Source organism: Toxorhynchites rutilus, chromosome 1 (genome assembly GCF_029784135.1).
Source record: "Toxorhynchites rutilus septentrionalis strain SRP chromosome 1, ASM2978413v1, whole genome shotgun sequence".
Taxonomy (NCBI): Eukaryota; Metazoa; Arthropoda; class Insecta; order Diptera; family Culicidae; genus Toxorhynchites; species Toxorhynchites rutilus.
Window position 1 is genome coordinate 198,421,695 of NC_073744.1, and position 25,226 is coordinate 198,446,920.

Consider the following 25,226-nt stretch of genomic DNA (forward strand, 5'->3'; position numbering starts at 1 on the left):
CAATACATGACCGTAGTACCGAATGCTTCGCATACAGCCGATACACAAGAACATCTTATTGGATTGATGGTCTTACTATCAAAGCGGCGAGAAGAATGTTCAGCCCAGAAATTGATGGACAGTGAAGCAGCATCTACATCATATTGAAGTTCAGCTTCATCTAATTTTAGTGATAATGTGGATGACATGAATGTTGAATTCGCCTATGAATACACCCTCGATGAAGCGTAAACTTTCCTCGACAGAACAGAACAAAATTCGTAGCTCTTTACATCATCAAAATAAGTCAGCGGAAAAGAAGATGTCAGCAGTGTAACAATTGGTAGTCAGCAAAACACAACCTGGATGGTATGAATGGTATCGTTTTTTTTTTCATATTTACGAGCTAGAGCTAACAACTCTGCCATCTGCATAGTGAATGCTGAGACTTCCCGTTTCTTCTTAGCAATGGAAATTATATTCCGAAATATGAAATCGCATTAGGGACCTAACGAAGCTAAACTGACAAATGAGTGTTTTGCCGTTCACTTTACTCCATTGTGAAAAAACACATAACATAACATGAACTTGCATATAATTCCTTCACATTTCCTTTAAACTAAATATCGTAATATTCATTGAATTCGCCATTTTTAATTCAATACACATTCAACGCTATTTATTGACGTAGGATTACGTCTTTCGGGAACATATTGGGGTACAAATTGAAAATAAAAAATCGAGTACATCGTGAAAATTGTCCAATTTCAAACGCTTATTGCTCAGTCATTTCATGATGGATTGATGAAATTTTTGCGTCAATCGATTTCGGCACTCCATAACAATTTTTTATATTGAATAAAATAATATATGTCATGAAACTAACTATCGAACAATTGAAAAATCTCAGCTCCTATCCTAACGGAAATATTCACTTCTAATTGGTTGAAATTGACGACACATGCGGCGGTTCCCTAAAATAGACATCAAAACCAAGCTGCCTGGGGGAAATCGGCATTGCAAATACATGAAAGTAGGGGGAACTTTTGTTCCCACCGAAATGTGTTCCCCACTCAAATCAATTATTATCTTTTACGCTCCCCTCAAGTCGTAAACGAAGCTTAATTCGCGTTAACGGCATTGAGCATCGTTTACGAACTTAGGGGAGCATCAAAGATAATGATTGATTTTCAGGATAAAACTGCAGCGGCCGTACGAATTTTTCTCTCTGGGTTTAGATCGATTAATCGACGTAAATTATTCGTTCGCTCCGATTATTGGTTGTGCAGTATGCGTTCGATTAATAATGGATTTCTATAGGAGGTATTCAATTAACCGATTAATCGAACGATTATCGGGGATCACTATAAGCAAGCCGGGCGCATTTTTATACTGCAAGTAGGGTGAGTGGTTTTAATTCTAGCAAATAAAATTTAAATTTGGAACATTAAAGTTGGTTGCTTCGTGAAATTTCATATCAATGCACTATGGTCCAGGAGGTGCATTTAAGTGGAAATTAACATCTAGAGCTCGACAGTGATTCTCTAGACAAAAACTGTCTTCGACAAAGTTGTTACATATAATAGAGCGCTCATTTTTATGTTATCAAAAATAGGGTGACCAAAATTTACGATGAAATAAAAAATATAACTTTCTTATCTTTATAGATAGAGGTAAACATAGTTCGACAATATTGTAGCTCTGGTTATTTTAAGTAACATTGTGGAACAATATTTCTTTCTATCTCTTCAAATAACCGATATAGCGCTTTTTCTCTAAGTTGAGTTAGGATTACCATGAAAAAAACGGTTTTTTTGCTCTAACTTTTATATGTAAAATTCTACATCAAAACTGTCTTCGAATGACTTTTAGAGCTTTCCAATCCACGCATTTTACGATACATAACTTGTATGTATCTTAATTCTACTGAAAGTTATGGATGTTTTTTCCCCGAAAACACGACTTTTTCATTTGCTAGTCGTTCTTTTTGGGGCAAACATAATAAAAAATTATTGATGGCATTTTAAAGAGCACATTTGATTCTACATAAGGTGTAAATTTCAAAAGAGTGTTATTTTTTGTATTTGAGTAAATTAAATTTGAAATTATGAGTTTTTGCATATAAATGAACAAGATGCAATTTTTAAATGCATATAGTAAGTGAGACTTTAAAGCAGCATCACTTCAGTTCAGTCTTATAGCCACTCAACATATGGAGGTTCAAAGAAGACACATTTTTGTTTTTGTTTTTGGTGGACGAAATATAGAAGACGTTATACAATTATTACGAGAAAAATGCCAAGATATATGTGTTTTGAGTGCCAGAAAGTGCCTTTGAGAAGTTAAAGTTCTCAACACGGTGGTCGAAATGTCCTCGCACACGCTCCCGATTTGAACGGCAAAATGCCACGTGGCTCAAAGAAGTCTTGGTTTTCTAAAAAAATACCTTTTCTAATACTGCTAGAAGGCAAGAAAGGAAGCTGAGTAAGAAAGGAAGCTCTGAGCTGAGCCAAAAGAATGAAGTGTAACCGTGTTCGGGAGATCACAGAAACAAATTCTGCTGAAGAACTGGGCTTCGCAACAGCTTCCGATCCAGTATTATCTCATAGTAATAGGCAAACACCAGAGTATTCCGATCTTCTGATTCCGGAAAATGCTAAGCATTTGATTTTGTAGTTTTTTATTTGTATGATTTTTAATTATTACTATGAATTAATTTCCATTACAACAACTAAAACACATTCTTCGCCGATTGCCCGAAGTAACCAGACGAAGGAAAGTCGCGTCCAAGTTCCGTTATCGGTTACCGCGTGATTGTTGTTTTTTTGCCGCTGAAGAGTTCATTTCACTATCTGGATAGTGAGTGAAGTGCCCTGCCTGCAAGTGGATAAAGGCTTTTATCCTCGGAAAGCAAAGCATTGGTTTTTGTTTTGTCGCTGCTTCGCCGACATTGGAGATTTCGCCGAATCATCGTGCCAACAGTACCAGTGCGGGTAAGCTTTCACCGACGATTGTGTGTAGTGGTGTCGTAGGCACATTCCCACCACCAACGAGCTTTCAGCACGCTCCCGTTCATCTGCACTGGAGTGCGTTCATAGGTGAATAAGATTGAATATACTGAGAGAAAATATTTAATAATTATAAGTTTTTTTTTTGTTTTTGTGAATTATTTTATTGTGAAATATTGTTTAAAAAAATACTTAGAATATAAGTGAAAATTTAAAATGGCAGAGAGTGGGGGACCTTCGGATATGGAGGTCTCTGACTCTAGTTCCCTCCTAACGGATAAAAAAAAGTCACTCAAACGTGTTCCAAATACGGAAGATACTTCTTCTGGGGACGAGTCAGCTAACCCTACCAAGCCTCCCTCCAAAAAACTAGCAAATCTCCCATCTGCCCTTAACGATCCCACTCTACCTTCAACCTCGTCTTCTCCCTCTGTTCTTCCCGCTCCTTCTCAACCTTCGCCTTCCCACTCTCAATCCCCGTCCTCGCCTTCCCCCCCTGTTATTCCCACTCCCCGTGTAAAGGTCTATCCAGAAGATGCGCCCGGAACTGGTCCCTGGGTTGTTTTCTTCAGGCCTAAGCCAAATGGAAAGGCGTTGAGAGTCATGCAGATCGCGAAAGATCTGGCAAGGTATACCTCCGTTTCGGAAATTTCGAAGGTTAGACCAAACAAATTGCGAGTTGTCGTGAATGATCGAAAAGACGCAAACAAGATTGTTGTCGATCAGCATTTTACAATTGAGTATCGGGTCTACATTCCCTCTCACATAGTCGAAATTGAGGGTGTGATAACCGAAACGGGCTTGACGTGCGAATACATTACGAGTGAAGGTACCGGCCGTTTTAAAAAACTGCCCTCGACGACTGTTAAGATCTTGGGTTGCCGCCAGCTCGGAACAGTCTCCCATGAAGGAGAAGAAAAGAAATTTACGCCGTCTAACTCGTTTCGAGTCACCTTCGCTGGTTCAGCTCTCCCTGACTACGTGATGGTAGATAAATTGAGGTTAGCCGTGCGACTTTTTATTCCAAAGCCAATGACTTGTCTAAAGTGCAAGTCAGTTGGTCACACGGCTGCTTATTGTGCCAATAAAGAACGATGTGCCACTTGCGGAGAACAACATGAGGGGAAATCCTGCAGTGCGACTGAGCATAAGTGTCCATATTGCGGGGGATCCCCACACGTGCTCTCAGCTTGTGAAACATACAAGGCTCGCTGGGAGAAACAGAAGCGCTCTTTGAGGGAACGCTCTAAACGCACTTTCGCAGAAATTTTGAAGGGCGCTTCTCCACTGGCTCAAGAACAACAACCAATCAATACACACAATGTCTTCGCTACGTTGCCAGTTGACGAAATGGAAGCGGATACAGCTAACGGGGGCACGCCGTTTATTTCTCAAGGGAATCCCCGGCGCAAAAATGTGACCACTCCCAAAGTTCAAGGACAAGTCCCTCCGGTGATACCCCCTGTTAGCTTGCCCAAAAAATCGAGTGCAGCGGATAAGCAAAATCAGGTCCCTCCTGGCCTCCGTGGTAATAGTTCACCTTCGAACGACCCAGCACTCGAGGGGACATCAAAAACCCCAACTGTCCCTGTTTTTCCGTCAAGTTCAACTTCCCAATCGGGATTTATAAAGTTGTCTGACCTTGTGGATCAAATCTTCACGTGTTTTAATGTTTCCGACTCCATCAGAACCATTGTCACCGCAATGCTTCCAGTACTAAAGACAATTTTGCAGCAATTGATGCAAACATGGCCCCTCCTTGCAATGATTATCTCTCTTGATGTCTAATTTAAATAGAGAGGTCGGAGATATCACTGTTTTACAGTGGAATTGTCGTAGTCTTATCCCTAAATTGGATACATTCAAATTTCTAATTCATAAACTCAATTGTGATGTTTTTGCTCTATCCGAAACCTGGCTCTCTTCTCAAAATGATCTCTCTTTCCACGATTTTAATATAATACGCTTGGACCGTGATGACAGATACGGAGGGGTACTATTGGGGATCAATAAGTGTCACTCATTTTTTAGAATTGACCTTCCACCTACTGGAGGGATCGAAGCTGTTGCTTGTCATGCAAACATCAGAGGCAAAGACCTCTGTATAGTCAGCTTGTATTGGCCTTCGAGAGCTGCGGTTAGCCGCAAGCAACTTGTTGACATGTGCTCACTCCTTCCTGAGCCACGATTAATCTTGGGAGACTTCAACTCTCACGGAACTGCCTGGGGGGAACAGTACGACGACAATCGTTCATCGTTGATATATGACCTTTGTAACAGCTTCAATATGACCGTTTTGAACACTGGGGAAACAACACGTGTACCTAAACCTCCTGCTAAACCAAGTGCTCTTGACCTCTCGCTTTGCTCGAATTCACTATCGTTAGATTGCAAGTGGAATGTAATCCAGGATCCCAACGGTAGTGACCACTTGCCAATCAAAATTTCTATCACCAATGGGTTGAATTCTTCTGAATCAATAAACATGGCATACGACCTCACAAGACACATTGACTGGAAAAAATATGCGGACGCGATTGCTCTAGCCATCAATTCCAGAGATGGTTTGCCTCCATTGGAGGAGTATAACTTCATTTCTCGTTTGATATATGACAGCGCGGTTCGCGCTCAAACGAAACCCATCCCAGGTTCCACTATTCGTCGAAGGCCTCCCAATCCATGGTGGGATGGCCAGTGTTCCAAGCTTTATGGAGATAAATCGAATGCATTTAAAGCTTTTCGGAAACGTGGAACCCCTGAAAATTTTCAGAAGTATTTGGACCTTGAAAATCAATTTAAAAACATGATCAAAGGGAAAAAACGTGCTTATTGGCGAAATTTCGTGGGAGGTTTGTCACGAGAAACGTCAATGAAAAAATTATGGAAAGTGGCTCGAAACATGAGAAATCGCTCTTCATCCAATGAAAGCGAGGAATATTCACATCGATGGATTTTTAATTTTGCACGAAAGGTTTGTCCCGATTCCGCTCCAGTGCAAAGAATTATTCGAGATATACCACAAGATAGGTGCGATCTTGATTCCGAGTTTTCGATGGTAGAATTCTCTCTTGCTCTCCTTTCATGTAACAATTCTGCTCCGGGATCGGATAGAATTAAGTTCAACTTGCTGAAAAATCTCCCTGATGTGGCGAAACATCGCTTGTTGAGCTTATTCAATCGGTTTCTGGAGCATAATATTGTTCCAGATGATTGGAGACAAGTACGAGTTATAGCTATTCAAAAACCCGGAAAACCCGCGTCCGACTTCAATTCGTACCGCCCAATAGCAATGCTGTCTTGTATACGGAAATTGTTGGAGAAAATTATCTTGTTTCGCCTTGATCGATGGGTTGAAACGAATGGCCTACTCTCAGATACACAATATGGGTTCCGCAGGGGCAAGGGGACGAATGATTGTCTTGCGTTGCTTTCTTCAGAAATTCAACTGGCTTACGCCGAAAAAAAACAAATGGCTTCAGTATTCTTGGACATAAAGGGGGCCTTTGATTCTGTTTCAATAGAGGTTTTGTCAGACAAATTACAATCTCGGGGTCTGCCGCCTCTATTGAATAATATGTTATATAACTTGCTTTGTGAGAAGCATTTGAACTTTTCTCACGGAGATTCGGCAGTAAGTCGGGTCTCTTACATGGGCCTCCCCCAGGGCTCATGTTTAAGCCCCCTTTTGTACAACTTCTACGTAAGCGACATTGACAATTGCCTTACACAAAATTGCAGCCTAAGACAACTTGCAGATGATGGAGTGGTGTCTGTCGTAGGATCAAACGAATCCGACCTGCAAGGACCCTTACAAGATACTTTGAACAATTTTTCAACCTGGGCCATTGGGCTAGGGATCGAATTCTCCACGGAGAAAACAGAGATGGTGGTTTTTTCTAGGAAGCATAGACCAGCAAAACCAAAGCTTCAACTTTTGGGTAAACCGATCACTCATGCTATGTCATTCAAGTATCTTGGGGTCTGGTTCGACTCTAAATGTACTTGGGGGGCCCATATTAGGTATCTGAGTAAAAAATGTCAACAAAGAATAAACTTTCTCCGTACAATTACCGGCACCTGGTGGGGAGCCCATCCCGAAGATCTTATAATGTTGTATCGAACAACTATTCTCTCAGTGATGGAGTATGGCAGTTTCTGTTTTCAATCAGCTGCCAAAACACACATCATTAAACTCGAGCGAATTCAGTATCTTTGTCTCCGTATCGCGTTGGGATGTATGCCCTCAACGCATACCATGAGTCTCGAGGTTTTGGCAGGCCTACTCCCACTAAAAGATCGCTTCAATTTATTATCTCTTCGGTTCCTCATCCGGTGTAAGGTTATGAACCCATTGGTGATCGGAAATTTTGAGCAGCTGATCGAGCTAAATTTTCATTCTGGATTCATGAGCTCATATCATGAATTCGTCTCCATGCAGGTTGATCCTTCTTCGTATATTCCCAACCATGTTTGTTTTCCTGACTACATCAATTCCTCTGTGCATTTTGATCTGTCCATGAAGCAGGATATCCATGGAACATCAGATTATCTTCGATCGAGGATCGTTCCAACGATCTTCGATGCAAAGTATGGGGATATCAATTGTGATAATATGTACTTTACTGATGGGTCCTCTATGAATGAGTCCACAGGATTTGGAGTGTTCAACGAATTTTTTAGCACCTCACACAGTCTTCAGAATCCTTGCTCAGTGTATATTGCTGAATTGGCAGCGATACACTGGGCGCTGGACAGCGTCGCCTCACGACCTGTTGAACACTATTACATTGTAACGGATAGTCTTAGCTCTGTCGAAGCTATCCGTTCAGTGAGGCCGGAAAAGCACTCGCCGTACTTCCTTGAGAGAATACGAGAAATTTTGAGTGCTTTATCCAGACGCTGTTATGTCATTACCTTTGTCTGGGTCCCTTCACATTGCTCAATTCTGGGTAATGAGAGGGCTGACTCATTAGCAAAGGTAGGTGCAATTGAAGGCGATATTTATCAGCGTCAAATCGCCTTCAATGAATTTTATTCTTTAGTCCGCAAAAATACCATAGTTAACTGGCAACGCAAATGGAACGAAGATGAATTGGGCCGGTGGCTCCACTCGATTATCCCTAAGATTAGCCTCAAACCATGGTTCAAAAGTCTGGACTTGAGCCGGGACTTTATTCGCACCTTCTCCCGACTCATGTCCAATCACTGTTCGTTAGATGCGCTACTCTTTCGTATTAATCTTGCCGACAACAATCTTTGTGTTTGTGGCCAAGGTTACCACGACATCGAGCACGTTGTTTGGTCGTGCGAGCTGTATCTTGTCGCCAGATCGAATTTAGTAGTCACCCTTCGGGCCCGAGGAAGGCAGCCCAATGTGCCGGTGAGAGACGTGTTGGCTCGGTTAGACCTTGATTACATGTCCCAAATATATGTATTCCTTAAAGCTATCGATCTTCGTGTGTGATTGTCCTTATACCCTTAGTTTTTCCTTTTCCTTTTCCTTTGTGAGAGATCGGATCCCTTCTTAAGAATAAGATGAAATGTAAATACATATTAGATATAAGATAGGTTTAAGAATTGAGTGTGATTGAGAGTGTGATTGAGAGTGTGAGTGTGATCAATGTCAACATATCCTCATATCCCCTCCTTTTCCTGAAGAAAATATGTCACCCTTCTAAACTCGAGTTGACCGCGAGTAATCGGTTTCCTATATTATTAACATTAGAATTAAGGAAAAATGTATATATACTAGTAACAATACAGTAAGGAGTTCGGCTCCTTTAAACCTATGTAACTGAGCCTGTAAAAATAAACGATTTAAATAAAAAAAAAAAAAATAACAACTAAAACAGGTTAATATGTACATACGGAACATTATAAAAATAAATTTAAATAAAACAATAGGAACCACAAAAGTTTGGTAAAATAATGTCATCAATCAACTCATCGCCAGTAAAATATGTCAATACATTACTAAAAAATAACACGTCGAGCCCCGAGTTGTTCTTTATACGGTTTCTATTCAGGAAGCATTTGATAATTTGTCGGTCTCCGCTTTTCTTTTTATACAATAAATATATTTTATTGTAGAAAAAGAAAATAGTCAGAAATTTTTATCGTAATAATTGTATAACGTCTTCTATATTTCGTCCACCGAAAAATGAAATCAACAATGTGTCTTCTTTGAATCTCCATGTTGAGTGGCTTTAAGACTGAGCTGAAGTGATGCTGCTTTAAAGTCTACGCTTACTATATGCATTTAAAAATTGCAACTTGTTCATTTATATGCAAAAACTCATAATTTCAAATTTAATTTACTCAAATACAAAAAATAACACTCTTTTGAAAGTTACACCTTATGTAGAATCAAATGTGGTCTTGAAAATGCCATCAATAATTTTTTATTATGTTTACCCCAAAAAGAACGACTAGCAAATGAAAAAGTCGTGTTTTCGGGGAAAAAACATCAATAACTTTCAGTAAAATTAAGATACATACAAGTTATGTATCGTAAAATGCGTGGATTGGAAAGCTCTAAAAGTCATTCGAAGACAGTTTTGATGTAGAAATTTACATATAAAAGTTAGAGCAAAAAAACCGTTTTTTTCATGGTAACCCTAACTCAACCTAGAGCAAAAGCGCTATATCGGTTATTCGAAGAGATAGAAAGAAATATTGTTCCACAAAGTTACTTAAAATAACCAGAGCTACAATATTGTCGAACTATGTTTACCTCTATCTATAAAGATAAGAAGGCTAGATTTTTTATTTCATCGTAAATTTTGGTCACCCTATTTTTGATAACATAAAAATGAGCGCTCTATTATATGTAACAACTTTGTCGAAGACAGTTTTTGTCTAGAGAATCACTGTCGAGCTCTAGATGCTAATTTCCACTTAAATGCACCTCCTGAACCATAGTGCAATGATCGATCGTGTATTGTGAATTTTTAGCACAAGTGTAATTGTAAAATTGTATATGGTAGCAGTTGTGTTAAAAATGATTTGATATATGGAACGATTTATTTCAAACAATTATAAAATTATAAAACAAAATTATCTTCTCCATTTCAAATATGTTTTTTCCATATTAAAATAACATGTTTTTACTGATGAGAAAAATTGATAATTGTGTTCGGTATTGGTAATTATCTTATATTACATTGGTGAATTTTTTTTTTCTTTATTTCATCCATACATAACACAGGAGGCATCCCATCTAGGGTCACAGAGGGCGGCTTTCATCATATCTCATTCCACTTCGGCATCTTCTATCGGATACGCACCATCCAACGACTGTTTACCATACTTCTGTCATCATAACTCGGTAAACACTGGTGGAGTGAACAAACAATACCCAACAACCAAACAAAATTGCCCTTTTCAGGGCCACCAAATCTTTATCAAAGAGTTTAACGATGTAATTCGTCAAATATATCAAAAATCAACAGATAGCCTAAGGGAATCCTACGTCAACTATGCGGTCGTGTCTCGGACACAACCTTCCTGTGACTTTTTTTATTGGCAACACTGAAAAAATCGGCTATGTTTACAAAATTTATCGAAATCAGCCAATCAGAAATCAGAACGACTGACAGAAATTTGGTCCGTAAAAGACCCCTATTGTCTGATGGCCTCTTCTTCATGAGTGCTACCTTCAAGCGGTCCAGTTGTTGGCAGTACAGGTCCGAATTGAGCGTTTGGCCATAGGGAAGCAGCTCATAATAGATTATTCCTTGACAATCCCACCAAACACACAGCAGAACCTTCCTGGCCGTTAATGAGGGCTTGGCCACCGTCTGAGCCGCTTCAGCGGGCTTCGATCACGACCGTTTGCGCTTCACGTTGTCGTAAGTGACCCACTTTTCATCGCCAGTCACCATCCGCTTCAGAAACGGGTCGATTTTGTTGCGATTCAGCAGCGATTCACATGCGTCGATACGGTCAAAGATGTTTTTTTGCGTCAACATGTGTGGCACCCATACATCAAGCTTCTTTTTGGAGGCGAATGAACTGCAAAGTTTAAAGCCTCTTAAAAACAAAGAAACGTGAAGCTTCTTTGTGAATCCAAGCTTCTTCAAATGGTTAATAACGGTTTGATGACTTATCCCCAGCTCTTGGCCGATGCTACGGCTGCTACTATGCCGGTCTTTCTCGGCTAATTCAGCGATTTTGTCGCAATTTTCGACGACAGGCCTTCCGGAGCGTGGCGCATCTTCGACAACCTCTACATCAGAACGAAAACGTTGAAACCATCGTTGTGCGGTGGAAATGGAAACTGTATCGGGTCCATAAACTGCACAAATTTTATTGGCAGCTTGAGATGCATTTTTGCCTTTGTCATAGTAGTACTGTAAAAAATGTCGGATTTTCTCTTTATTTTGCTCCATATTTGCGACACTTTAACTCACGAACGACTTAACCAAACAAAACACTGTCAAGGACTATATTATAGCGCGCAAAAATACCTTTCCAACAAGCAATAGTATGACTCGATACAATAGTATATACAATACTCGATACAACTAGAACTACGCGCTTACAACGACACCTCGCGGAAATACCGCAGGACTTTTTTGACAGCCTAATATAATCATCGAAGGTTGTTGCTCTGGAAGAAGAGTTGATTCTATTGAAGAAATGAAGCGACAAGAATTAGTGATTGTAGAAGTTTACCACACTTTGACCGAAAACCCTTTAATGGATTGCTTCTCCATTACGTTTATGAAACGATTCGCATCAGTAAAACTAACCAGATATTGCACCTACAGATTATCACAGGTTTAGGTCTCTGCAAAATTCACTTGACCCTTTCGCTACGAGCGTCGTCTATAGACGACATCAGGGTACTGCACATCGATCACACTAGAACGATATGCATTCTTTTCGGCGCAGTGCTTCGTTCAGCGATAGCATTCCGACGGAGCACACTGCCGTAATGAAAGGGTTAAAGGCAAGAACTTCGACTCTATGAACAGCATGAAAAATACCTTGAACAGTTTTCGACGAGACAGCAAACATGTTCTGGAAGGATAGAATTTGTCAACTGTGTGAAAGATGATCAATGGTTTTTTTCTCTATTACAGAGAAACTTCGATATAACGTACCCTCGTTATAACGTACCCTCGATATAACGTCACTCGATATAACGTACATTTTACCTCGATATAACGTACACATTATCAAAGTCCAAAAAATATTTTTTTTGGATATTTTTTTTTCTGAAACAAAAATAAATTATCCCTATTTTGATACTACAGCTTGTGTTGTAACTTTAACCAATCCCGAAATACAACTGTTTTGTGATTCCGGATCCTAATCAAACAGCAGCTTCAAACTTCAAACTTCAATCAACAGAACGAAGGGAAAAATCATTAGAAAAGTTGGCTTCGTCTTCTAATTGAGTCCTTACTCAAACAGCAACACAATAAGGGAATATAAACTACGTTTCAGAGTTCTTTATTACGCTTCGATGTAACATACAATTCGATACAACGTACAATTCTAAAAGTAAAATGTACGTTATATCGAAGTTACCCTGTATAGTGACTTTCAACACATTTCGGCTGGTTCGTCATTTTTACTTCCATTTTTGGAAGAATGTCGGGAGTAAGAATTGAACTCGTGATCTCTGCGTGAGAGGTATGGATGTTACCACTACGCCAGATCGCCTCCAGCCAATGGTTGTGAAACACAACTGTGCATATAAAATTAAATAAATATATGTCTGCCTATTAAAATGATGCTTTGTTGTACCAAAAATCGGCACAAACTTTCCAGACAACCCATAATGAGCTATCCTGATTTTTATTTTCATTTTTCCTGATTTTTGAAAATTATAGTTGGCAAGGGTGGCAATAAAATCGTGGGGCATATGATGAAACAACTAACTGTGGATAATGGAAATCCGACATGCCCACGATTTTATTTTAGTCTCATCACTGCCCTAGATTAATGAAGGAAGGGATGTGATAACTACTACAACTTGCCTAATTATTTTCTAGCTTTTAGAACATTAAACCGTTTAATTTAAAAAGTTTTTTTTTCCTTTTTTTAAGCATGTGAAAACATATGAAAAATCACCTGGCATCCATTGAATCGAAAAAGTTTGCCCGACCTAAGTTGCCTAGTGTGTAGATGGCCTTACTTTGTACACCTAGCTGGGTTTTCTGTTGAAACTGTTAATAAAAACTAGTATCTAGTATCTGAAATGACGATTTTCTCAGGCTTCTCAGTTTAAAAGTACGTTTTAGGGAAACATATTCCGGTCTGCACACCGACAAGCGAGTACAAAAGTACTCAACACAAATATTTCTTATCAATTGATGCAAACATCTTTCCGATCTGTTAAGAAATGTTCGAGTTATAAGCATTCGAAATACGGGTAGGGTTAGCACACAAATCGGCAGAACAAATGTATGGGGAAAAAGGATGTTCTTCCAGTTTTCATGAATTCAAATCGTTCATAGATTAGCGAATTGTAATGTATAGCATACCAAACAAATCTTAGAGAATTTCCGATTCGATTGGTATGCAAATCATGAGAATTCGTTCACAGTGAAATGAGTTATTAACGTTAATTTTATTTCATAAAAACGTGACCTGTTTTCTGATTTGGCACCCTTCCTGAAAGACGTAGTTCTACGTCAAAAAGTAATCTACAAACATCAGCTTGATGCAAATTTTCGTTTGCAGAAAATAAGGTTTTCATAGTTATCGAGTAATTTTTGGGGTATTTTTAGTTACGTGAATATTTTACCATCACTTTTCTTCCAGTTTATCGAATCAGCGGTGAAGTTTCCTTATTTTTACGCCAGAAATATTGACGAAAATAAAATACTAATCAAGTCGAATAAGACAGACACTTCACCGACAAAAGACAAACATTTTGTTTTGAAAACAATTTGATTATCTCCTCCTTCTTTTATTAACAGATGTCCACTATTTTAGACATGAAAAAATGAGAAAAATTACAAGCCCTTCTAAGTGATTTTAGTCTAGCTTTTTTTGTTAGATAATTTTTAAGGTATATTTGAAGACCTCCAAAACTTATCGAGTACATAAACTTTAATTTTCAGTTAGCGTTCATCTTTCCCACCCCCAGGTGTCCGTCTTTACCACCCTTCCCCACCATATTTAATTTTTGACGTAGGACTACGTCTTTCATTTCTATACCGGGGTGTAAAATCAAAGTTTCGAAAACGAAAGCGTTACGCCGGAGACCGAGATTTTGAGCGTTAATAGCTCTTAAACAACTGAACGAAATGGTATGATAAACACTTCATTCGAAAGATAAAATGTCTACGCGTTATATACTTGTTACTTTTCCATCCAAAAAATTGTTTCAATAGCCTTAAAATTGATTTCAAAACAGCCTATTGAAATCACCAAACGGTATATAAGCGAGCGCCGCTCGTAAACCACCTCAGTTATGATTGGACAGCGATTGGAGCATGTTGTCGCTGTTGTGGTGAAGCTAACTTCGTTTATCTTGAAAGCGCTGATGAACGGTGTCACCAAGAGCCTGTTTGTGCACCTTAAGCCAGAAGGGAATCCATCAGAAGGAGAGTGATGCCACGGTTCCGCTTGAAACATCGGAGCAGCCGCCACACACACATACACGCGCGGAACCCTCGTTGATATCATCGTTGCTGGAAAATAATCTACCAGTTCCCCTGGGAATTGAAAAATACATTCATGCGAAAGAGTTTATTTTAATGTTTTCTATCCATACAACACTGCAACCAAATACATTTGGTTTTGTGATTTTTCAATCAATCGCAATTAACAGGAAAGCTTCTGAATATTATTTTTCCCCATCAGTAGAAAATTTTCGTATCCAATATTGGATGCATAACATGAAAAACGGAAAATGTTTCACATCGCGAAAATCATGTAATTTTCGAGCGATTATTTGCTCCCTACTCATATAATGCTGCGACCAAATACATTTCGTTTTGGATTTTTCAATCAAGTGCGATCAACGCAAGACCACGTCTTTCGGCAATTTATTAGAGGTACAATGAATCTTTAGGAATTCCCGCTCTACGCGCACTGGCAAACGATGTTTACTCAACAATTTCTCAAACGAGAAATGGGTGTTGTGAGAAAGGATTAGCGAACGCAAAAACGACAAACGGGAGGAAGATATGTTTGGAGGTTGAAGGAAATTGGCAGAAAACATCTTCATTTTATCTTTCGAATAATGTGGTTCATACCACTTCGTCTTGCCAGAAAGAGATTATCAATGCTCAAAGGAAGAATTGAGTCCTCCGAGGAAATTACCCAGCGCAAATTAGAGTCGACTATCGACTGCGGCATTCGTACACAAATAATTTCATAATGCAGTTTCATCAAAGTGATGTCTTCGATATGGGGAAATATTCACCACATCATGTCATGTATTTCATATTCTTCACTATCAAATCCATATCCATGGCACCTATCGGTATCGCATTATCATCGACACCACGATTTTCGCTAAATGCTCCTTTCAGATCGTCCTACAAAAAAACTTTTCTGAACTCTAATCCATCAAATTTGGAGCCCTGAAAAGGGCCGTTGATTATATGCTAAGCTAAGAGCACGTTCTCTTCGGATACGATGGGCCAGATGGATGTCCTTGGGCATAATGTGACGCGCTTTGCGTGGATAGCAAACAAATTGGTATCTTTGAATAGGCCTCCTGCAGCGTCATAAACGCGGAACTTTGGAAGTGCAAGTCGGTTTTGAAGTCCTGGGCAATTCCACGAACCAAATGCTGCAAAGGTAGCTTGCGGATCAGCAATTCGGTCGACTTCTGATAGCGACGAATTTCACGCTTTTGGTTTATAAAATGACGCTTCCTTTGCTTTCGTTCATTTCTTACTCAACTCTCGCACCATGAGGACTCGTTTGTTTGGGACCAAGCAGACAGTTCGTTAGTCTTTCGGTGGTGAGGCATCACGAAAGCAGCTCGGATAAGCGCACCAGCCGCAGGAAGTGTGAAGAAGTCACATCGCTATCGACCGGGAACTTTGCGTGAAATTCGTCGCTATCAGAAGTCGACCGAATTGCTGATTCGCAAGTTACCTTTGCAGTATTTGGTTCGTGGAATTGCCCAGGACTTCAAAACCGACTTGCACTTCCAAAGTTCCGCGTTTATGACGCTGCAGGAGGCCTATTCGAAGATACCAATTTGTGTGCTATCCACGCAAAACGCGTCACATCATGCCCAAGGACATTCAGCTGGCCCGTCGAATCCAAGGAGAGCGTGCTATATTAGCTTAGCATATAATCAACGGCCCTTTTCAGGGCTCCAAATTTAATGGATTAGAGTTCAGAAAAGTTTTTTGCAGGCCAAACTGAAAGGATTATTTTCGTTTGGATGCCATTCAGCATCGAGAAAATTCCGGAAAGATCCAATCGTTGCTGAAAAATAATCTGCCAGTTCCCTGGGAATTGAAAAATAAATTCATGCGAAAGAGTTTATTTTAATGTTTTCTAACCATATAACACAGCGACCAAATACATTTGATTTTGTAATTTTTCAATCAAGTGTAATTAGCAGGAAAGCTTCTGAACATTATTCTTCCCTATCAGTAGGATATTTTCGTATCCAATATTGTATGCGCGTGCAACGGAAAATGTTTCGCCAAAATTATATAATTTTCAATCGATTATTGCTCAGTCGCCGAAAGTTTCAAACTCAGAGAGTTCATTCCCCTCTAGTTTGCCTTCCAAATTGCCATCGTAAATCACACCTTCTCTCGATTCAATCACGCACGAAAAGCATACTTAAGCGATATTCTGGTGGTGAAACCCATTCATTTTTCGTGAGGACATCGACAAGACAACATCGTTACTGAACGAGCTGAACGTGCTGGGCGAGCTGGACGGCGAGGGATCGAGGGATTTATTACCTGGCCTGACATGAACTGAAATGCAATCAGGTTGTTTTAACTGTGAGGGAGCGCAGAAAAGCCAATCGATCAGAAGGAGAAGAGAAGGTGACCAAGAGAGTATCAGCATCGAAAAACGGTTCCCCGGGAAGACATCGAAGCAGCCGCCACACACAGACACTCACATACACGCGCGCAACTCTTTTCGTTTGCTGGTTATCGAGAAGAAACCTGGAAAGAAGTGATCGTTGCTGAAAAAAAATCGCCCAGTTCCCCTTGGAATTGAAAATTACATTCAAGCGAGTTTATTTTAATGTTTTCTATCCATATAATACTGCGACCACATACATTTGGTTTTGTGATTTGTCAATCAAGTGCAGTTAGCAGGAAAGCTTCTGAAGATTGTTCTTCAGAACAAGGTTTTTTGTATCCAATATTGGATGCATAAAACCTTGAGCCTCCAACGTAACGCTCTCGTTTTCGAAGTCCCCCAAATATTCATTTATTCATTCTTTCAGAATGTATTTAGATTCAACTTCAAACTAATGATCTCTAAATCAGCGATAGTCCTACGTCACCCTTGCGGTTATACCATAGATATAACCCACTTACTGTTTTTTCAACTCGTACTTTTTAAGAGTTTCGGTTTCCTTTCAGAGTCCGAACCCTTTATGGCATAACAAAAAACAAATTGATTTTGTTTATCGAAAATGCCACCTGAAGGTTGGATTCAACAAACTGTACAATCGCCAGAAAGGGAAGCTGTTTCAGAATTTGCTATGCTTTGACCAATGATCTAATGACTTCGCTATTGACAATTCTGAATGAGCGATTCAATGAGAATTTCGTTTCACACATCAATCACCGCCTATATGGGATGATGGAATGAAAAACCGGTTCCACAGTCAAAACAAGAACAACCGGTGCTCTGTGTTAGGCAAGCTTTCCCAGCATAAGCTCCAAAACAGTCAAGCCAAACAACCTCTCCACGCCTGGACAAAAGGTTGTAAACGTTCTCTTATGCCTAATTGGGAGCACCACAGAGCGACTCTTGTCGCCCATAGTGAAAGTCAAATTGTGCATCTCGAATGAGAATCTCAACATTAAACAATGAAAAATTTAACAACCCATTCCGCAAGACTAATCGCATTTGTCCGTTTTTCTTCTCTCTTTCAGTTTGTGGACCGCCTGCGATTCCGGCAAACGCCCGGGTGCAAACACAGCTGGCCGATGGGGGTGGACCGGCCTTCCGATCCGCCAAGTACGAGTGCGACTCCGGTTACGAGCTGTTCGGCCAGGAGACGATCAAGTGTGACCCGGTCAAGGGTTGGGACCGGGAGATGCCATTCTGTGGTGAGTATTTCCCACCGCTATGATCGAAGATCGCTGCTTTCGGGGACCGACCGAGACTGATGACTGCTGCCGCGCTATCGATTACACGTTCCATTCACCAGCAAGGGTTTCGTGCAGCATCGGCTGCTATTATTTCCTGTCATTCGATGCAACGACCCGTCCATCCGTCTAACGCTTTTCAACCACAGCGTCGTGTTGTTGAGCGACAGCAGCGAGTCGGGCTGAGCTGTGGGAAATAATCGAGAGCCCTGGCCTGTCGTGAAACCAATCAATTGCTCTGTACATAAGCCTTCGTTGAGTCGATGGGGATGATGATGTGATGGGGTGGGCACTTCGTTTGGGTCATTGATTTTCAATACAGAGCGATCCGAGCGGGTGGCGAGAAGCAGCAGTATGGTGTTTTCACTTTTATTCCCCGTTTCAATTATCGCACGACTTCTTCGAGTCATCGTCACCAATTCACCCAATTTCATCAATCGATTTATGTTTTTTGTTCTTTTTCTCATATGACAGGAAGTTAGTCAACAGCTCGAAAGGATGACACTCATTTCCAAATGTATCATTTACTATATTTACACATTTCACATCGTTCGAACGGAACGATTAACATTTCGTTGTAACATGAATCTTTGACCATTTCCTTTGCATTCAAATTATCAATTGTTACATGAGTTTATAAGACTGTAGAAAGCTATTATGAATGAACGGACTAATTCTTGTATATATATTATATTTATGTAATTATCTGAGCAATTATAACTTTTCCAACTGTTGTACAATACAAAAAAGAGAATAGAAAATAGTGCTCACATGTTACCTCGGAAGAATAAAGTAGCTTCTTTTTGACGTAGGACTACGTCTTTCATTTCTATACCGGGGTGTAAAATCAAAGTTTCGAAAACGAAAGCGTTACGCCGGAGACCGAGATTTTGAGCGTTAATAGCTCCTAAACAACTGAACGAAATGGTATGATAAACACTTCATTCGAAAGATAAAATGTCTACGCGTTATATACTTGTTACTTTTTGATCCAAAAACTTGTTTCAATAGTCTTAAAATTGCTTTCAAAACAGGCTATTGAAATCACCAATCGGTATATAAGCGAGCGGCGCTCGGAAATCCACTCAGTTCTAATTGAACAGCGATTGGAGCATGTTGTCGCTGTTGTGGTGAAGCTCTTAGTTTATCATGAAAGCGCTGATGAACGGTGTCACCAACAGCCTGTTTGTGCACCCTAGGCCAGAAGGGAATCTATCAGGAGGAGAGTGATGCCACAAACGGTTCCCTGGGAAGACATCGCTACACACACATACACGCGCGGCTATTAACAGGTGGTTATCGAGTTGGCATTAACCACTGGTGGGCTTCCAGTATCGAGGAAAATGTGGAAATATCTAATCGTTACTGCAAATAATCTGCCAGTTCCTTTGGGAATTTTCAAAATATATTCATGTGAAAGAGTTTAATTGAATGTTTTCTATCCATGTAACACTGTGACCAAATACATTTGGTTTTGTGGTTTTTCAATCAATCGCAATTAACAGGATAGCTTCAGAAGATTATTCTTCCCCATCAGTAGGATATTTCCGTATCCAATATTGTATGCGCCCGCAATCGATTATTGCTCATTCGCCGAAAGTTCCGAGCTCAGAGAGTTCATTCCCCTCCAGTTTGCCTTCCAAATTGCCATCGTAAACCACACCTTCTCTCGATTCAATCACACACAAAAAGCATACTTAAGCGATATTCTGGTGGTGAGACACATTCATTTTTCGTGAGGACATCGACAAGGCAACATCGTTGCCTAACGTGCTGGAGGAGGTGGACGGCGAAGGATCGACACATACACGCGCAGAACTCTTTCCGTTAGGATGCCATTCAGCATCGAGAAAATTCCGGAAAGATCTAATCATTGCTGGAAAATAATCTGCCAGTTCCTTTGGGAATTTTCAAAATATATTCATGTGAAAGAGTTTAATTGAATGTTTTCTATCCATGTAACACTGTGACCAAATATGTTTCAATCAAGTGCTATTAACAGGTGGTTATCGAGTTGGTATTAACCACTGGTGGGCTTCCAGTATCGAGGAAAATGTGAAAATAACTAATCGTTACTGAAAATAATCTGCCAGTTCCTCTGGGAATTTTCAAAATATATTCATGTGAAAGAGTTTATTTTAATGTTTTCTATCCATAAAATATCCATATATTACATTTGGGTTTGTGATTTGTCAATCAAGTACAGTTAGCAGGTTAGCTTCTGAAGATTATTCTTCAGAACAAGGTTTTTCGTATCCTATATTGGATGCATAAAACCTTGTGCCTCCAACGTAACGCTCTCGTTTTCGAAGTCCCCCAAATATTCATTTATTCATTCATTCAGAATGGATTTAGATTCAACTTCGAACAAATGATCTCTAAATCAACGATAGTCCTACGTCACCCTTGCGGTTATACCATAGATGTTATATCTGTTATATGTTATATATGTTATACTTCCTGTTTTTGAAGCATTGTACCATTTTGGCTAATATTCCGCACACTTCATTTAAAAAAATTAAATGTACTGAATTATTAAATGTACTTGAATTAATATTGATATTGCCTTCAATTTATAATACTAAGGATCTTCAAAAAGTGACCGTCAAAACCTGTAATGAAACATCTCTATTAGCAGATTCAAGCAGATAAGTAAATGCGATTTAGGAGCACAAAAATATACAAAAAGCATGAAGAACAAGGAAGCGTAGTGGTCCGGACCGGTAGAGGAAAGAAGCGGAAGACTACAACCAGCGATGATCACCGAATTTCTCGTGGAGTCGCTAAAAATCCTTTCGCTACCAGCCGAGTAGTTCATGAAAATTAAAATATTTCCGAATAAACTGTGCGCAGAAGACTGCAGGAATTCGCGTTATAAGAGTGGATTTGCCCAACGACGACCATTGATTCGAAATGTTGACAGGTTTGTTCACTTTGTATTCAGTTTACATTTTTTGACTGATGTTTATTTCTGCAAGATGAAACGCCTCAAATATACCCAAAAATACATCGACAAGCCGATAGAGTTCTGGAAACAGGTTATCTGGAGCGATAAAAGTAAATTTGAACTCTTCGGTCGCGAACAACGAGCACGAGCTTGGATGAAACCTGGCGAGAAACTAGCCGACAAAAATATCCAAAAGACGATCAAGCAAGGAAGTAGCAGTATCATGGCGTGGTGCTTTCTTTTCGGATATCGGTAATCTCGAGAAAATTGATGGTATAATGGCGCAGACTATTACATCAGCATTTTGAAAAGGAGTCTTGAAGAATCGGCGCGAAAATTTGGCTCAGAGAATAAGTTCATTTTCCAACAAGACAACGATCCTAAGCACATAGCTCACAAAATCACTGTCCTTCCGTGCTTCACGTATTGAGCTATTGATAATGGCCGCCGCGAAGCATGAACTTGAATCCAATAGAAAATTTGTGGCCCATTTTGGATCGAAATGTCGACAGGGGAGATGACACCAACCGCAACAAACAGTTTAAAGCTTTGAAAAAAAATTATAGGAGGTTATGTCCAATATACGACCGCATTGTAGACGTAGAACTACGCTGTTATTTTATATAAGTCACTTGTTTATACCTTTGGATTTTATTCTATACTGCTGTGAAATTTTAGAAACAACTGCTTAGTAGAATAATCTGTGATATGTTTTTTCATTGTAGAATCAGTTGACGATAATTGATTGATGATTCATTCTTGCCCTCGCAGAACAATACACTAGCTGATCATTTGTCGCAATTAATTTCATGTCAATGCATTGAAAATTTACGCCGTAGACTATTCCGGTGGCCTTTTTCGCAATTGATATAGACTCGGGTACAGTCGATTATATACATGTTGCACCAGCACCATTATTCCACATCTCATAACTACATTAATATATCTTTGGCACCGCGAGGAAACAACACATGCAAGTATCAAATATCATGCTACATGTTATTTAGTATTGCCTCAGTGGAATTGCACCTCTAGACATCGTTCGTACAACGTAAACCAACCGCCAAACAAACGTTCGCCATAGCACGCATACATATTGGTGGCTTGAAACTACTAGGAATATAAACACTTCTCATCATTTTGCGTTATTTTCAAAAGAAACGATTCTGTTTATATTACTGGTCTCGAAAAAAGTTGCATTACTTTCTCATGTTCGAGTTAAGCGCAGCTGTCACCCTTAGTGGAGGAAGTTTTTCTACTGGCAAGCGAAACCTAATCACATACAACATTCCAGAACGACATTTACTTTCTTGGTGTATAAACAATCGAAATAAACTCTTTTTGTTGATATCAACAGTAGCATTGCTTTATTATGAGCAAGACTAGCGCAATCCTAGTTGAAGGCAGTTTTGCGACTGGCACGCGAACCCAAATAACTTATAATATTCCAGTACGACATTCAAAATGCTTGGTATTCCCCAAATGATTTTTGGTGCACAACCTTAATGCCTGCTTCGCCATAACGTCAGCTCAATGCATTCATGCAATGTCAAAGGCACCAACGAAGCACTTATGATGACGAAAAACAAACATTATGCTACACAGCTTGTACTCTGCTGTAACACTCATCGATGCGAATTCGCTGATGAGTTTGTCAAGAGCGACCGCCTACACCACCAGCGGGGGGAGCTTGATTTTGGTTGCTGCCTGGGTAAAGGCGTTCACATTTCCGACCGAGGCGCCGAGGTCGCCTACTTCGCTGTTGTTCGATGCGGTGTCACACTCCCGAAGGATCGGTTCAGTGCGAGCGCTTTTCACTGCACCAACATCGCGTGTTTTACTAGACGACGCTTGCCTCGAAATTTGATTGCCCATGGCAATGCGTTCGCTTTTTGCAGTACTCGAGCCAGCCTTCCTCTTGTTCTTGCTCATTACACACTACGCGAAGCGTCCAGTTTATGACGCGGAAAGAAAAACACACGATACGAATAACGCCAAAAACGAACTGAAAAAACCACACGACGATATCCAAGTTGGATTACCACTGGTGGGGTCCAATCTTAGATCGAAGCGCAGCGAAAGCAAAGTGAACTGGACTGCTCAATAGTCCGATGCTGAATGAAAGTTTGCCTCAGCGAGATCCACTATTTATACTCTAGGCAAATATTCCCCTTCATTTTTCTTCTTTTCCTTTGTTCATGAAGACTTTAAATCCTACGATTTCCCCTTCGCTGCTCGTCGATAAGTTGCTCGTTATTGACAGCTCTGTTCGGGAAAGCACACAAATGGACAGAACAAATGTATCGGAAAATGGAAACGCTTAAAGTTTTCATGTATTTTCACCATTTACAAACCAGGAGATTCTAATGTATTGCATATTAAACAAATCTTAGGGAATCTCCGATATGTTTGCTATGTAAATCGCTAAATCCGTTCACGGCAAAAATAGATATTAACGTTAACTTTATTTCATAAAAACGTGACCTGAACGTGTTTTCTGATTTGGCCCCCTAATGAAAGACGTAGTTCTACGTCAAAAGTCTGGATGAATATCAACCTCCAACATATCAGAATCCTCGTCTAAAGTATGTCTCGTTGCCTGTAATCCGTGATTGAAGCTAAAGGCGAACAAAACACTAATGTAAAGATGAATCAATTTGTATGTTGAATTACTGTATTGCGTACTTTATTTTGTGCACCAGAAGAATAGCCCCAATAACTGCTCTTTTTAAGGTTATGTATCGTTCTCATGTCGCTGTATCCAACATATTCCGAAAGTACACCTCTAGTATCCGGATTGATTTTCATCGGCTCTTATTCGAGTTCTTAAGGAAAAACGTAAGGCACTGGAAAAAAACAAAAGAATCGAACCTCGGAAAATGTTGGTTCTTACAAATAGCTACTGCGATCTTTAAAAGTATTACACAGAGCAGCGTATCAATGATTCTGGGATCCAGAATGAATAAAGGAAAACCCGAAATCTTTCTGGAAGTTCGTGAATAGTAGACGAAAAAATAGTGGAATTCCGTAGATGATAAGTTACGATAACCGATCTTCGACTTGACTTCGACTTCGACAGGAGACCGCCGAGCTCTAACGGTATCCGACCGCTGACTTGTTGGATCTCTCGCATCGTGAATTGAAAGAAGGTCTGAGTATTGGATTTGGATTTGGATAAGTCAGCAGAACCAGATAGACTCCCCGCAAAACATCTGAAAGAATTCAAGGATGAACTTGTTGAACCCTTGACTACTGTATTTAATTCCCCACTTTCGTCCGGTTATTTTCCGCCGCTGTGGAAAGTTTCGCACATTACTCCAATCCATATGAAGGGTCCTCGCTCAAAAAAAAATTCCGGACGTCGCAATCCAGTCTGTGATGCCAAAATTATTTGAGTGACTTGTTTACTTCCACCTTCACGAACGTATTATCGACCGTGTTTCAGCAACACAGCATGGTTTCTTAGAATGAGAGTCAGTTGTGACGAATCTTTGCGAATTTTGCTGTACCGTCATGGATCATATATATCCAAAGGGTATCAGGTGGACTCTATTTATACAGACATGAGCAAGGCTTTCGATGTGGTAGGAATAAATAGTATACACACTGTAGGTGATTTCGGCATTTACAGGAAAAATGTTCGAATGGATGTGCACAGTATGTGCCGTTAACAACGCATCTAGGTTCTAGGTTAATTCAGGAGTTCCGCAAGGTAGTCATTGAGAGTCATTCAGCAAGATTTGGTCAATTTTGGGAAATACGTCGAGAGCAACTGAGTGTAAACGCCAGAAAATGCTGCGTTATTACTTATACCACGAGAGCTCAGCCGATAACTTTCAACTATAGACTGGGAGGTACGGTTCTACAACGTGTAGAGTATGTTCGAGACTTATGCGTGACGATGGATTATTCTCTCACGTTTAACTTCCACCTAGAACGAATAGTCAAGGAAGCACCGCAATTATTTCCTCTCACCCGTCGCTTTGGGCAAGAATTCACTGAACCCCATGTAATTTTGAA

At 40.0% G+C, this 25,226-nt stretch overlaps 1 protein-coding gene across 1 annotated transcript in view; it reads left to right on the forward strand.

Moving 5' to 3' along the window:
* Positions 1-25,226, forward strand: part of LOC129767727 (sushi, von Willebrand factor type A, EGF and pentraxin domain-containing protein 1) — a 152,437-nt gene that overhangs the window by 86,277 nt on the left and 40,934 nt on the right. The window contains exon 2 of the mRNA XM_055768887.1: positions 18,044-18,220. Within this exon, the coding sequence (XP_055624862.1) occupies positions 18,044-18,220 (177 nt within the window). The remainder of the gene's footprint in view (positions 1-18,043; positions 18,221-25,226) is intronic.